The 16,478-nt window shown below is 34.6% G+C and overlaps 1 protein-coding gene across 1 annotated transcript in view; it reads right to left on the bottom strand.

Annotated features, from left to right (window-relative positions):
- Positions 1-16,478, bottom strand: part of LOC108719687 (potassium voltage-gated channel subfamily H member 8) — a 182,800-nt gene that overhangs the window by 31,572 nt on the left and 134,750 nt on the right. The window contains exons 6-8 of the mRNA XM_041567523.1: positions 14,147-14,304; positions 10,549-10,557; positions 7,637-7,841 (exon numbers count right to left, since the gene is read on the bottom strand). Coding sequence (XP_041423457.1) covers positions 7,637-7,841; positions 10,549-10,557; positions 14,147-14,304 — 372 coding nt within the window. The remainder of the gene's footprint in view (positions 1-7,636; positions 7,842-10,548; positions 10,558-14,146; positions 14,305-16,478) is intronic.

Genomic DNA, 16,478 nt, shown 5'->3' with positions numbered 1-16,478 from the left:
TGTGTAAGCTTTAAAAGTTATCAGTACTGAGATCAATTAGCCTCTGCATTGTTTAAACCTCAAATTCAGACATTAAGCTCCTGTATTGTTCACACCTATAATCCCCCTGGCATCGTTCAACTGTAACACCTCTATTGTTCACACCCCTAAAGCCCCGTACTGTTCACACCTCAGACCCAAACAGAAACTGTACACTTTGTTCACCTGATAAGTTTTCCTGTCTCCTTCTCTATTCTGCCTTCCCTATGCTCCCTGTATGTGCCATACTCTGCCTTTCCTATGCTGCCTATAATTGCCATACTCTGCCTGCCCTATTCTCCCTTGGTGTGCCATACTCTGCCTGCACTAGGCTACCTATGTGTGCCATACTCTGCCCTCCCTATGCTCCCTGTGTGTGCCATACTGTGCCATACTCTGCCTGCCCTATGGTCCCTGTGTATGCCATGATCTGCCTGCCCTATGCTCCTTGTGTGTACCATACTCTGCCTGCCCTATGCTCCCTGTGTGTGCAATACTCTGCCTGTCCTATGCTCCCTGTGTGCACCATACTCTGCCTGCCCTATGCTCCCTGTGTGTACCACACTCTGCCTGCCCTATGCTCCCTGGGTGTTCCATACTCTGCCTGCACTATGCTCCCTATGTGTGCCATACTCTGCCTACCCTATGCTCCCTGTGTATGCCATACTCTGCCTGCCATATGCTCCCCATGTGTGCCATACTCTGCCTGCCCTATGCTCCCTGGGTGTGCCACAATCTGCCTGCCCTATGCTCCTTGCGTTCTAAACTCTGCCTGCCCTATGCTCCCTGGGTGTGCCATACTCTGCCTGACATACTCTGTACCCTGTTGAACATGAGCCTGGTAGGGTTTGTTCTTGGGGTTTTTGTTAGCATTTGGAAATTGTTGTTAGGGGGCCCTAAGATGTTTTATCATGTGCTGGGGGGGGGGGTGTTATCCACAGGGGAGGAGGCAGCATATGGATTTAAGTGTATGGTTTATGGTATATTCAAGGGTATGACTTCACATATCATATCACATATGAGTGATGAGTGATATCCCTGCAGTGAACACCAACCATTTTTTTTGGTGTGTTACCATGTGGACATGGTCTTGAGATAACATGGGTGTGGTTTAAAAGGGGGAGTAGTCAACACTCGCTTCCATTATCGGCCCTCCACCATGTAGGCCAGAAGATTTCAGTCCCTCTTTACCAAAGAAGTTGGACAGCACTGACTTACAGGCATCAGTACTCTGGCCAAATGTAACTGTATGTCTCTCACTCCGTGGTGGGGTGGTATGATCCATCCACATAATGGAATACTGAACAATTTTCTAAGTATGAAGATCTGGTTTTGTTATTCATAGTGGCCTGAAGGCAACACATCCATTTACAGGCTGAAGTGACTTAAAGCTCATACATAGGCCAATGCTATTTGGGAACTACTGAATGAGATGGCAACTTATTTGCCAATTTATGTCGCTAAAACAATTTGTTTCCCAACTGACACTATCTGGGTTGCTAAAAGAGGCTATGACCTCTATTGTCAAGCTCACCAAATAAGTACTTCTTACTGTGTATACCCAAGGCTATTTAGAATGGCAAAAGTTCATGTAACTTATGTATCAAGCAGAATCTAGTCTTGACAGCCTTAACAGATAATGGTAATTCCACATTTATCAGTGTTACTCCTTAGATTTGAGGTTCAATCAAAACTCAAAATAAATCAAGGTCAAGAGTTCCACTGAGTATTAAGCTGACCTACAGGTATAGCATCAAAAAACAACTAAAGGGGATACAACAATTTATTGAAGCTATCCACTATTTATTCAATTATGATCTTTTCAGTTAGTTTATTGCAGAACTTCACTTCTCATAGTACAGGTATGGGACCCGTTATCCAGAATGCTCGGGACCTGGGGTTTTTCCTGGTAATGGATCTTTCCATAATTTGGATTGTCATTCTTTACATCCACCAGAAAATCACCTAAACATTTAATAAACTCATTAGGCTGATTTTGACTCCAATATGGATTAAATATATCTCTTCTTTAATGTAAATTAAATAAAATGTAATTAAATTAAACTGCAAGTTTTCTAAAATGCTATCACCTCACTTACAGACTCAGTTATTATAGTCTGGAGCAGGCTAAACTGGGAAGGCTACAGACATGGCATTCTGCACAGACACAAAGACATACTGTACATTCATCTTATTCACTCCTATTTGTTGCTGCCCCCAAAAAGCCTAGCTTTTATTATGCAGGTATGGGATTCCCTTCTAGAAACTTATTAGCCAGAAAGCTTTAAATTGGTGGAAGGCCATCTCACATAAACTGCATTTTAAGCAATTTTTTAAAAAAAAAAAATGATTTCCTTTTTTATCTGTATTAGAAAAATGGTACTTGATGGTAATTGAGCTGCATAAACCATATTTATGGTGATCCAGATGACTGAACGATCCATTATCCCCTTGTCCCAAGCATTTCAGATAAAGGGCCAGATTCAATTCAGTGAGAAATCTCATGGTTTATCACGTGAAAACTCAGTTGAGAGTCAATTAGAGGAGAAAAAACTTTACTCTAAATTCAGTTCCACTTTTTATTCCCATAGACTTCAACAGAGTTTTCACGTGATAAATCATGAGATACATTTTTCTGAATTGAATTGCATCTCAAATTGAATCTCAAATTGAGTTTTCACTTGATAAACCTTTTTTCTCACTGAATTTTTTCTGGCCCAATATTTCCGATGCCTGTTTAAATCTGTATTATTCTGCAAAGAATGTAACCAAACAAGCATTCTCACTCCCTTATTTCAACAGCACTCAAGTTCCTCAATTTAAAACCAAACCATTTTCTAAAAATATGTTTTTTTTATTGCATAACTACAAAAATTGACCAGGCCAAAGACAGGCTCATTCCTGGTATATATGACTATGTTTTTTGGCATTAGTACAAACATGTGTCAAGATTCCTCAGTTACAGGATTTTCACATGTGTTTGAAAAAGGTTTTCTCAACAACATAATTATTTTAGGGGACATCCAAAACTGATCTGAAAATTATGCTTTTTATTTATTGTTTTACATTTTTTGTTATAATTGCTGATATGCTGTTTTTGTGGTGTATTATCATAACAAAACAGAAATAAAAATCAAGTAACTGTTTTTTGGATTTGGATTTGCTTCCATTCGCTCACAAGAACATTGGGGAGATTGGATAATAATGTTAGGAGTGGCTCACAATTGACTTTCAAATTCATGCCAGGTTTTCAGTTGGTTAAGGTGAGGGATCTGTGTAGGTCAAGATAAGTTTCTTAGACTCTTGATTGGTGTTTAGGGCATTGTGCTTAAGCAAGTCCCTTCCCCAGACTGTTGTCAGGATGTAGGTGGCACAGAATTGTCAAGAATGTCATAAATTGCCATTATGATTTCCTTTCACTGGATCCAGAGACCAAATCAAGATGATTATTCCTAACCCTACAAACATGCATTATGAATTCAGACCGGTTGTTTTCTACAGGAATCAGACTGCTAAATGGCACTGTTAATCCCTTGAGAGTCCAATGGCAGCAACTTTTACATATTGTGATGTTTGGCTTTTGTGTGTCTGCTTGCCAAAAAATGTGTAGTGAATACTTTCAATATTAATTTAACTTCCAGAAAGCAAAGAAGCAAGAATTTCAGCTGAGGAAATACAATTTAAAAAGGGGTTCTGGGTTAAGGATTGGATTCAAAAAAATTTGAAGACACCTTCATGATTTGATTGAACTTGAACTGAATCTCCTCAAATGTTTTTGTTTCCATTATAGTATGCAAAAACAGACCATATATAATCATAATATAAAAACATCTTCCAAATGGTTCCAAGAAGTATGAAACCCCTGTGTGCCTCAAAAAGCAGCTTTGTGGAGCTAGAAACCTCCTTTGTTCAAGCCATGATACACATTCACAAATGTGTTGTATATGTGACTAGGCTTTGCTGGATCCCTGTTCTTAATATAAAACAGGGTGTCTCGCTCTCACCTGATTGTCATACCATTGACTGAAAACACCAGCCTCTGATTTTACCTTCAAATGAAATGATAAAACTATGGATTCAATTACTTTTGCCACATGCAGAAACGTAATTGGTTTATTTTTTTTTCAATAAATACATAACCAAATATAATATATTTTGTTTCATTTGTATAACTACATTTTTCTACTTTTAGGACTTGTTTGAAAACCAGATGATGTTTTATTTCACATTCATGTAAAAAATTTAAAGGGTTCACAAACTTTCAAGCACCACTGTTTATCCATCAGAAAGTGAACCATTTAAAAAAAAAATCTACCAAAGTGGCCTAATGCTTGACAGATAACTACATGCAATAACCACTCTCTAAACAGTGCTATTGTAGAATGCAATGATGATGTTTTAATGGAGCATCAAGTCACTGTCTATATAAATATGAAAATGTAATTTTTACCAGTGCCATTTTAATAGTTGTACAAAAGAGGAATTTACCCTTGTATCATGGTAAACCTTTTGAAGGAAACAAACCAGAAATATCTGGAGAATTTTAAAATTGGCATCTCCACATGCTAAATTCTAGTGTATATGAAGTGGAGTATACAAGGTTCCTATGATGTGGAGGGTACTAATACATTTTGAGTTTCCATGTAAAGAGTGCAAAGTTGTGTCTTTGCCAGTTCCATCTGTAAATTTCAATTGTACCTTTGAAACTGTAAATGTGCATGTGGCATTGAGAATAAGAATGGCATAAGAATGTTTTCTGAAGAAACAGCAATACATCTAAAGGAACAGTTCAGTGTAAAACTAAAGATTGGCTAGATAGGCTGTGCAAAATAAAAAATGGATAGTTAGTTGGCCAAAATGTCATCTATAAAGACTGGAGTGAGCAGATGTCTAATATAACAAAACACAACGTCCTGCTTTTCAGCTCTCTAACTTTGAGTTAGTCAGCGACTTGAAGGGGGGCCACATGGGACATAACTGTTCAGTAAATTTGCAATCAATCCTTAGCATGCAGCTCAGATTCAAAAGCAACAGGTATGACCTATATTCCCCCCTCAAGTCATTGATTGGTTACTGCATGGTAACCAATCAGTGGAAAACAAGAGAGCTGCAAAGCTGGAAGTAGTGTTATGTTACACATCCAGTCATTCCAACCTTTACATATTACATTTTTGGTTAGCTAATTATATTAATTTTTTTTTATTTTGCACAGCCTATCTATTTACCCAGTTTTTATTTATATACTGAATCATTCAGTATAAAGTGGTTTAAAGTAAATATATTTATACTTATATAAGAGTAAATACAAGCATGTAAATCTGATATATGGTTATTAACTGTACCGATCCATCATAACCTCACAGGGCTGAGAACTGCGTGATGCCTTTAGGATTTTCGCTACAGTAGTTGTTTTCAGATATTTTGAAATCAAGCCCTGTTTTTCTATTCTATTTAGAAATAGCCCAACTTAGTGCCTAACAACATATATGAAAACATGGTTATATCAAACATTAGCCACAGCTCTTGCAACATCAAGCTAATACCCCAAAATCTCCCCCTTAACCTTTATTTAGACTAGGATTCCAGAAGTATCTGGTTCTCCCGATCTCACTCTATCTTACATCCAGACCAAGCCCCCCAAGCACTGCTTTTAGCTCATAAAAGGGGCAATCTCCACCTTTTAAGAAGCAATGTTTTGAATTATTGCAAATTTAAATCATGCAGGAAGGCTCTAGCCCATTAAACTGTTAACAGAGCCATCAATGACCTCCTCCTTAAAAATAAATTAAACATAAACATACTGTTTATGCATGACATGGTGCACAAAACAAAAGTATGATAATGTAAAATTTAATGAGGTAAGAGATAGAGAGCAGCTGTACAGACAAAACCTAATGTACAGGCACTGGCATATAAAAGCTGGATACGGAATATAAAATAAGACAACTATATTGTTGTTTTTTAAAAGTAAGGGATGTGAAATAAAGTTGTAAAAAGAATATTATATTAATAAAAAAGAAGGGTTATTAGGGAAACTATAAATCTGAAGTTACATCAGTAAACAGCCCAAGAGTGGGATGTTCAAGTACATTGTTAGCCTAATATGATCAAGTTGATTGTCTTTTTTTCTACCACAATGTTCCTCAGACAATCACAACCTTACAGTGTACAGTGTGGTTGGAATAGTTTAATATGAGAAAACATTACTCAGAAATACTTAATACATATTGAAATGCATATAAAAATCGTCATTCTAGCAAAATGTTGTCTTCATGTGCAATGGCATTTATTTTGGATTAAAATAACTGACTGGAGTACTATGAAGAAAATATTCTGTATTAATAGGGACATAGGTTTGAAGGAGGAGGGGTATATTCTTCCACTGTACAGAGTCCTGGTAAATCCACATCTAGTTTTGGTTTCCAGTGGGATATTATTGAATTAGAGAGGGTACAGAGAAGGGCAACTAAGCTGGTAATAGGTATGGAAAATCTTAGCTATGAGGAAAGACTGGCCAAGTTGGGATTGTTCATCCTGGAGAAGAGGCGCTTGAGGGGTGATATGATAACTATGTATAAATATATAAGGGGATCATTAATGATTAATGAAAAATGTCACCATGGTCAGTTTTGGGTCTAATCTCCGTGTTTCGCCATGGGTGAAAAACTGCGGCAAATATTTTCCATCCATTTAGTTTTGTGGGTCAAAAAAATCACGTAAAATAAAAAGACTCGTCAAAAAAAAATTGATGCTCGGAAAAAAAAATGTGTTTTGCAAATTTTTTTCGCTGTTTCACACATTTTTTGGAGTAGTAAAACATCACAAATTCACTCATCAGTAGGGATCATATAATAATCTCTCAAATACTTTATTTACCAGTAGGTCCAGCTGAAACATGGTCACCCATTCCGATTAGAAAAAAGGAGTTCAGGCTGTGGAATTCTTTCCCTGAATAAGTCGGACTGGCTGATACATTAAATAGATTTAAGAAATGGTTGGATGGCTTTTTAGCAAGGGAGAGAATACAGGATTATGAAAGATAGCTCATAGTACAAATTGATCCAGGGACTGGTCCAATTGCCTTCTTGGAGTTAGGAAGGAATTTCTCCCCATATGAGGCTTTCAATGGGTTTTTTTTTTTCTTCCTCTGGATCAACTAGCAGTTTGGCAGATTATATATAGACTAAAAAGCTTGAACTTGATGAATGTGTTTTTCAACCTGACTTACTTTTTACTATATTTACAGTTTAATAGCTAGTAACTTCTAGAATGTGCTGTTGTGCCGTAATTTAATCCATCCAGACCAGTTCTGCATACATAATAATAAAAATCACTATATTGGTGTCTCTAGTTTGGAGTTAAAGATTTATTTTAGTAAAATGTTACTACCCATGTGAACATTCACAATGGGCATACAGTTTCATACAGAATTCTTAATTAAAAGCGATGACTGTAATCAGGTTAATATGGTTAATATTTGGTTAATATTTCATTACTCAACCACCCTACTGGTGGGGATTTGAATCTCTTTACACATTCATAAAGTGAATTCTAAAATACTAAAAAATTATTAATTATATATTTTCATCTGAACACAATAAAAAGAGATATATCTTACCAATATCCCAAGTAATGGGATTGTTATCCATTTCCTTCTTTCCAATGACATACCAAATGCATGCCATCCAATGTGCCAAGAGAGCAAACATAGACATGAGTAAGGTAAGCACTATAGTGCTATGCTGAGAATATCGGTCCAACTTTTGAAGAAGCCGCAAAAGACGTAACAATCGAATGGTTTTCAAAAGATGTACAAGGGAAACCTGCAAAAAATAGAAATTACAAAAATTAGGTAAATTGTACCTACAAATTAAATTTCATATATATATATATATATATATATATATATATATATATATATATATATATATATATATATACATTCATATAAGTTTTCAAAAAGTTTGAAATCACTTAGAAAGATGTTTCCTTTTATATGGTGGCAATCTCTGTATTGCAAATTTCATCATGCAGCAGTATAATGATCCAAAGAATGTTTCTATGGGAAGAAGCAGGAAAATGGAGTGTTGTTTTTAATGGACTGGTCGTGATATATATATATATATATATATATAGGACTTGTCAATGATTGCAAAGTTTGAATTAAACAATTATATGAAACTAAAGGAATGTTTTGACAATGTCAATACTTTATAATGACTGTAACTTCTGATCAATTTAATGCTACCATAGTGAATAAAAGTATTAAACATTTCTGTTTATTTGTTTCTAAATTGGAATATGTTTCCTTAATATAGATTTATTCATATATATTACAAGTTGATTAATATATTTTAAAAGAATTGTTTTTGTTGTGTTTAGAAAACAATATAAAAAGATATGTAGCACACATACCAACCAGGATAAATAATGGACATGAAAAGATGTATTCAGTCATATGAAAGACAATTTTGGACATATATGTTTCTTAAAAAATGTCATTCTTAATAATTAAGAGAGCATCTTTTGAAAATTACATTTTATATTATTGTATGCATGTCATGCATCAATTATTCATGGGCACATTTAGGCAGAAAAATATATGATACAGTTGGTGAAATGGGGGCAGCTTTATTAACTTTTGAATGATAAATTTGAATTCAAATTTTCGAGTTGAATTTTTGGACAACACTCCAAACTCGAATTCGAATTCAAGATTTATCACCCGACCCTGGAATTAACTTGTAGAAGTAAATGGCAGAGGTCCATGACCAATATAAAGATGTTAATAGACTTCTTGACATTCAAGTTTTTTTTCAGAGAAAAAACTTGAATCTAGTTTACTCTAGATCTAGTTTACTCGACTCTAGTCGAGTTGTTGGGGTCGGTAATATTCGTTTGAATTTAGATTTTTTTTTTTAAATAAGACATCATTCGCGTTTTGAGGTCATTTGAGTTCATTCAAGATAAAAAAAACTCTATTACTCAACCTTTGATAAATCTGCCCCCTAGTGTGTGACACAATAGCATGGAACTTTAGAACTACTAGAACAAGTGATGTACGAGGCTCAAAGCAAGTAAAGAACAGAATGCAAAGGACAACACAATCAATAGAACATAAAACAGCAATAGTTGAAGAAACTGTTCACATGCAATGTCTAAGACATATATGCACAATAAATTACAGTGATTTTACTTTGGGACAGATTTATAAAAATGTGAGATTAGAGCTCACCACAAAAAAAATTCACTCACTTTCTATTCATTCTTATGAGATTTTTAGAATTGTATTTATTTATTTAAATGGTGAACTCTAACTTTCACCAACTGATAAATATGATTTTTAAAATCCTGTAGTAATGAATAGAATAGAAAGAATCTCACATTTTGATAACTCTTCCTCTATGTTTAGAACATTTTCACATGAATCTGAAGTCAGAAAGGAGACAGATGATTAGATATTTTTCTCTAAAACCATGAAATAATCCAAAAACCTCCAAAGGCTAAAAAAAAAGAAAAGGTCCAATAGAATCAGAGCAACTCCCATCGACTTCCATGGGACTTTGGCTACTTTACCTTGTAGAAGTTTTGCATTAGAGTTTTTTGCGGCTTTTATACTTTATTTTAAATCTCAAATTTCTAGAGTTTTAGAGAAATCTTAAAAAACACACATTTTTAGAGATTCATGAAAAAAATAGAAATCCAAAGCCAAATCCTTAGTGTAAAATGTGTTAATTTTATTCCAGTACATTCACATACAGTAGCTGGGAAAATGCACAGAGCACTGAAAAATAAAAATACTGTGACATTTCAAAACGGCTGCTATTTTAATTTAAAATATCTTCTGATGGTTCTTAAAGGACCAATAACACCAAAAAAATAAAATAATTGTTTTGATTTTGACATATTTCTCTTTTCCTATCCTGTATTTTTAACAAAAATTTTTTTTTAAAGAATAGAACTTTATAATACACACTTAATATGATGCCTCAAGGCTGATGTGTGCTATCAGACTACTAGGAAAAAGGCACTAAAAGGCCAATTTAAGATTGCTACTAATCATGCAGGATTTTGTGTCAAGAAACCCTCTGTATTCTTTGTTATTTTATCCCAAAGTTCAGGTTTTTTTTACAGCAAACATTGGAATTTTCATAAAAAATATAAATGTTCGGCATCTTTTTCAATTCAAGTTTTGGAGGTTAATTCATAATGTGCTTGAAAATGATGAGTGGAGTATGATTTCATTAAGTTTTTTTTTTAATATTTTAGAACATATTTCTATTTTTTTTGCCAGTAGAAAAAGAAAATAGATTTTTTTATAAATCTGCCTAATTTTGAATTATTCTCGAAAACTCACATTTAAAAACAGCTTCAATTCCCACTTCATGAACTCATCAGCTTTTAGATGCTGAATTATTATTTTTTTGATGTTATTAATTATTTAATTGTAACATTAAAACAAATGTGAGCAGCCTATTGGTTTGTAGTGGATAAAAGACTAACATTTGGCATTCATTTCTTGGTGCATACCAGGTTATCCTTTTGTAAGCATAAGCCAACGTCATTTGTAGGAAGCAGCATACGAAGCATAATTTAAAAAAGAAAAAAGAAAACAAAAAAAATGAAAATATGTGACTTATGTGGCTGAATATTTTGATCTCAATCAATACAAAATCAATGACTGTTTATATGAATTTATATTTAAAAGGGTATTGTTATTACAGGCGTAAACCATAGCAAACAGTTAGCAGGCAGTACTTACTAATCTGCTGCTTGATATTTTTAGAGAATTTAGAAGTTATTCTAAATGATTTTTTTTTCACATAGTTTGCTTTGCTCTGTTACAGTCCAGATACAGCAAATATTTTATGCTAAAATTCATGTTAACTACAGTTAACATTTTTTATTAAAATAACATTGATAATGATTATAATCATAGTGTATTGTTTTCATAAGAATTTAAAAATGACTTTGATAAAAGATACACAGGGAATTTTGAAGATTTGTTTCAACGTATTTCAGAGGATTTAGAAAGGGCACCAATCAGCCATGATTATCTAAACACCCAATTCGGTCAAGGCATAGTTTTAATATGTTATCTGTATCATAACAAGTGAAACATGACCATTTTGTTGCGCACACTATTCGTCTTTTACTTTTTCAGGGTGATAGGCTGCAAAAGTCCGTAAAAATGTTTTTGGGTACCCGGGCTCCCCCATACATTTCCTTACATCTGGCTTATAACCTATACACTGGGCAGATGTGTAGGGCAAAATAACAACTTTATTTTATTAAGGTTTCCTGGGCTTGTGTAGTGTCATGTATTTGCTGCAATATAAATTCCCGCCGTACATAAATTAGCCAACGCTAGCGCAACTTTGCTTCACTTGGCACAGTAACGCTAGTGCAACTATATGAGAGTTTGGTGCCCTGGACGCGAATCTACGCCTGACGAAGTGTTGCGGTGTGAGTGAAGCCGGCGCTGGCGAGTTTCTGCAGGTTAATGAATTTGCCCCTAAGTTTGTTGATGTATAGTATAGGCCAAGATGGTTTTGCACCAACAGAAAGATTTACTTATTGCTGCTAAAAAAAGTTGTCTTTCCTATATAACAAAAGGCAAACAAAAGGCAAAAAGAGGAACAAATGTGACGCTATAAAAACAGTCACAGAACAAATAAACAGCAGTATGTGCTCCCTCCTAATTTTTGATTACAGTGTAATATTGTGAAGGTAAGCTCTCACAACTATCACCATATAAAAGACAATAGCAAGATGACTGACACAATTAACTGACACTGGTAAGCAGCATTCTCATGTATACATTCATTTGCATTTTAAATTAATGAAGGTGATCAGACATGCCTTCCCCCTGTTCTGCGTGTGGCATAACCAAGCCTGGTTACAAGCAGGGAAGTAACCTATTGGCTGGAAGCCCCATAGAATGTCTGGAAAAAAGATGAAAATCATGTAAGAACTTGGGTTTAAAGCCAAATGCAAGGGGTTGCCAGAGGGAGGTTATAAAAGCACAACTGCTGCAGCATCCAGCCAGAACCAGTGTGTGTGTGTGTGAGACTGTCCACAAGTGTAGACAGGCTGCTGTTTCATGCTGTACACATTTATATATATTCTTCTGCTCTGGAGAGCCCATCCTTTTCCCTGCTAAGCTGCTAGAGACTCAGAAGGTCAAAGGTGCCACTGTTGAGATTGATCCTGCTATAGAGCTGCCTGTAATCTCCAGTATGACTGCCTCTGAGTGAGTGCCTACCCCTGATGCTGCACCCTTTCACTAGTTCCACTTTTATTATTGTATACAGTGCAAAACACAGAGCACAGTGCACCCACTTGCAAACCATTACTTTTGGGTGGCATTTTGTGCCTTTATTTTTAAATCTGCACATTGACTTGTTTATGTAAATGAGCCTTAGTTTAATGTTATTATGTATTCTTATTTAAAACGTTAAGAAGGTTATTTACTAAAATCTGAATTTCTCATTATTTTATTAAATCAACTTTGATAAAATTCCCATCCACAATTTTACCTTATTTATCAATAAATGAACTTGAAAAGAAGACGGTGCAGGAAAAGACTTGATAAAATTGTGAATAAAAATCTGAAACGTACATTTTTTTTTTAGATTTGACATCTGAAAACTCAGATCATCACCCAAAAAACACAAATTATTTGGATTATCAAACAAACCCAGCACAGATCATGATATCATCAAGTTGTAAAAGGGACATCTGCTGTTGACTGATACATTACTTTCACAGGTTTGAGATGGAGTATTTTCTGATTCGAACTCAAAAATTTGAGTTTTGTTCTCCACAAAAAATGGTGTTTACCCCTTTAAAACTCTGACCATTTTAATTGAAAAAAATCAAACACAAAAATAATAGGATACATTCGTAAAGGCGTTGTGAGAAGGATAATACATAGAGGTGGCGGCTCCTGGTATAAATATATTCTTTAAAGCTTAAATGAGCTAAATCCTAAATTTATGTGGCTGGAAACTATTATATTTATTATTATATTTTATAATTTATATACTGGATTTATTGAACCAGCCTAAAGGTTCAGCATCTCTATAGTAGCTATGATCCAGGCCTTTAGAGTTCTCATAGGAGTTTCCCATCTTAGATTTTATTAGAAGTGTCTGTGACACACACCTGCTCAGAGTACTTTGAGCAGCCAGTGAGGAGCTAAGCTAAAGGGTTGTTGCAAATCATCAAGCAAATGATGATGCTACAGAGCTGATTATTATATCCTTATGCCAATTGTGCTTGTTTCTGAGCTGCCATATACCAATAATTAGTTACTAATTAGCCTCAGCCTTATAATGTGACATTTATAAGATATATATTCAGTATATTGTGTTTTGGTCCTTAAGCCCAGTACTGACAGCAGCACAAAGCATATGCAGTGAATCAGTAGAGAAGAAGATGGGGAGCTACTGAAGCATCTCTGGAGGAACAGATCTTCCCTGTGGTTGCCTTGGGCTGATGTAGAAGCACAAAACAATATGTACAACATTAGTGCCCTAATTCTTTAGCTAAGCATCAGTTCTCCTTTAAGAAAAAATAACCATAAACAACATTGGCGATATGGCATAGAAATATTTGGCAAAACTTTATAATTTATCATTTAATCATGTTACATGCTACTGTATATGCTTATTTTTAATTCTTCTAATATAAAAATAATGGATTTGTTATATTTCTTTCTATTTTCTAAAATTGAAATTTTAGTATGTTTTCCCCCTACTCTTCTGTTCCCAACCTCTTTCCCTAAATTTACATATGCATATTAAGGTTCGGAATCAAATTCGGTATGTGGCCAAATCTTTCACAAATGATTTGGCCAAATTTTTAAATATTGTATTTGATGCTTTCCTAGTATTTACTGGACCTTACCTAAGTGCTATTGAGGAAAATACTGTGGTGGTGGATTTTATTTTTATGACAAACATTTAAAAAAATGGCGACTATTAACTTTTTGTGAAGTTAAATTACCCTACAAAACTCCTCTTCAAAATTCCCTACAGTAGATTGTGCTTTAAGGGTTCTGTTATTTTACTTTCTTTTTTTGCTTGATCCAGGTATGTAAAGGAAAACAATATCTGATACTCACCACAGTGACATTAAAAGCATAAAGGAGATCAAACGGCAGAGCAGCAATTAAATCAATGACGAACCAAGTTGTTACATAATGGATACAAATAGATCTTGATTTGAATATAACTTGGCCAGACTCGCTGACATAGGTTGTTCGGAAATTTAAAAGAATATCTGCTTTGCAAAGAGAAAAAGAAACAATATCAATTGCTTATTTGCACATGCATTCATCAATATTATCTACTGTAAACCAACACAACAGTATAATAATCAATAAATAATAATTAATATAAATGTCCAATTTCAACGAATATACAAGTGAATGCACTGAAAACTGATTGTAGATTGGAGATTGTAATTAAGGAATTGTGTGTTATCTGCCATGGAGTTTATGCATATCACAAAGGTAAATGCCAAACAACAGTTCATTTAGCACCAATAGTTTTTAATTTAATTTTCAAAAACAGGTAGCAGAATATTGTGCCCTACTTTAATATTTAATAATGGTCAAAAATGTCACATTAAAAGCAAAAACTTTAGATTTCAAGTTCAAGGTTTGCTTAGTAAAGTTTTATAAAGCTTTAAACTGGATTTGGCATCCTCTGAACCCATGTGACCCCATACCCATTTCTCTGGACTTAGCTGGGGGGGGGGGCAAATACGTGTAGGTTTAGAACCTACATCTTTGCCCCTTTTATTTTACCCCTGGAATTGTATTGCATGCAATAATATTATGGCATGGAATAATCACACCCTCTGCACAGTATGGAATGTGATATTTATAGAAAGTATTAATTTGAAAATTAGTCACCAATATAAAACAGAAGACAGTGGTAATTTATTATGCATTTACTTATCTTTAAAATTACCAGTCACTAGCCCATGGAGAAGGATATATATCATACCTTTGGAGGGTACTGTGGAGTTTATGGGAAATGGCCTTTACTGTAATTCAGAGCTTTCTGGATAAAGGGTTTCCGAATAATGGATCCCATACCTGTATTTTTCGGCAATTAGTATCCGTAAAGTACATACCATTGATTTTTTTTTCTATCATTTGAATGGTTCATTAAATTATATTCAATTAATTGTGCACATGGAAAAAGTATGCTTGCCATATTGAATGATAAACCTTAAACCAATTACATCAAATGAAATATGGTCCAATAGCCGAATACAGTACATTAAGGGGTTATATTTATCAAAATCCAAAAATATCTCATTATTTTCTGAAAGCTACTCTGGCCAAATCACCATAGTTTTTTCCCTTTATTTATAAATACAGTTTTCCAAAAATTTGTCACCCAAAAACTCAGATTTTTTTCAGAATTTTGTCCAAAAACCACAAAATCTTCAGATTATTGTACAAAATCCAGAAGGAGTTCAGTGCAGCCTGCAGTCTGGAGAGGTAGAGAGTTGGAGCTTGGCACTTGGCAAGCCTACACTTGCCACTGAGTGGAACAAGAGGTCCCTCCGTACTCGGAAGAGGGAAGACAGTCTGTTGCTTTCGAAGGAACCTTACGTAGACTGAAGCAAACTGCTGAAAAGAACAGTCTGTGACAGTCTGTTGTGTTCTAAGGAACCTTAAGTAGACTGAAGCAAACTGCCGAAAAGGACAGACGGTGACTCTTATTCTGCAATTAATCGCTTATAGAGAAGTTATCACACCATATAGATTTTTCTTTTCCTTAAGAACAGAAGGATATTGCTCTTTCCTCTAATTAGTGCACTGAGTCTGTCTTACAGTTTTTATACACATGAACTAGTGGGTCAGTTATCCTATCGGTGCTGTTCAACTGTTTCTATTTTACAGTGCGGAGTTTCCCTACCAAGCAATTAATGCTACATAATTTGTAATGTTTAGCAAACCTGTTTTATTAACTTCTTTAAATCATAGCCATTCTTTATGTTCTTTTGTCAAAATTAATTAGCTCTGGATTTCACTTAACAGCTTTTGATAAAAGGTAAAAAACAAACATATCTTTTGATATTTAGTTACTGACTGAGACAGAGCAGCTGAGCAAATAACTAATTTAAAATTCCAATTATAGTTATATTTCTCTACCTATTTATTCTCTATATGACAGTTAAAACAAAATAACCATCACCACAAATGGTGTGATGTCTGCTACATTCTCCAGTATATGCCTTGAAGCTTGCTAAACCTGTTTTGCACAAAATAATTTTACTGATATTAGAGATCACATTATTTTTTCTCAGTTAAAAGGTCAACTTCCATGAGTTTAAATCTATTTATGTTAAGCCTCCTATTTGTGATGTTTACCATCACCCCAATGGACCGGCTAAAACCTTTAAAACTAATAGCACCACAGTGTCCTGGGGACTGT

Source organism: Xenopus laevis, chromosome 6S, assembly GCF_017654675.1.
Source record: "Xenopus laevis strain J_2021 chromosome 6S, Xenopus_laevis_v10.1, whole genome shotgun sequence".
Taxonomy (NCBI): domain Eukaryota; kingdom Metazoa; phylum Chordata; class Amphibia; order Anura; family Pipidae; genus Xenopus; species Xenopus laevis.
The sequence above is the reverse complement of the archived record's forward strand: the minus strand, read 5'-3'. Positions and strand labels throughout refer to the sequence as shown.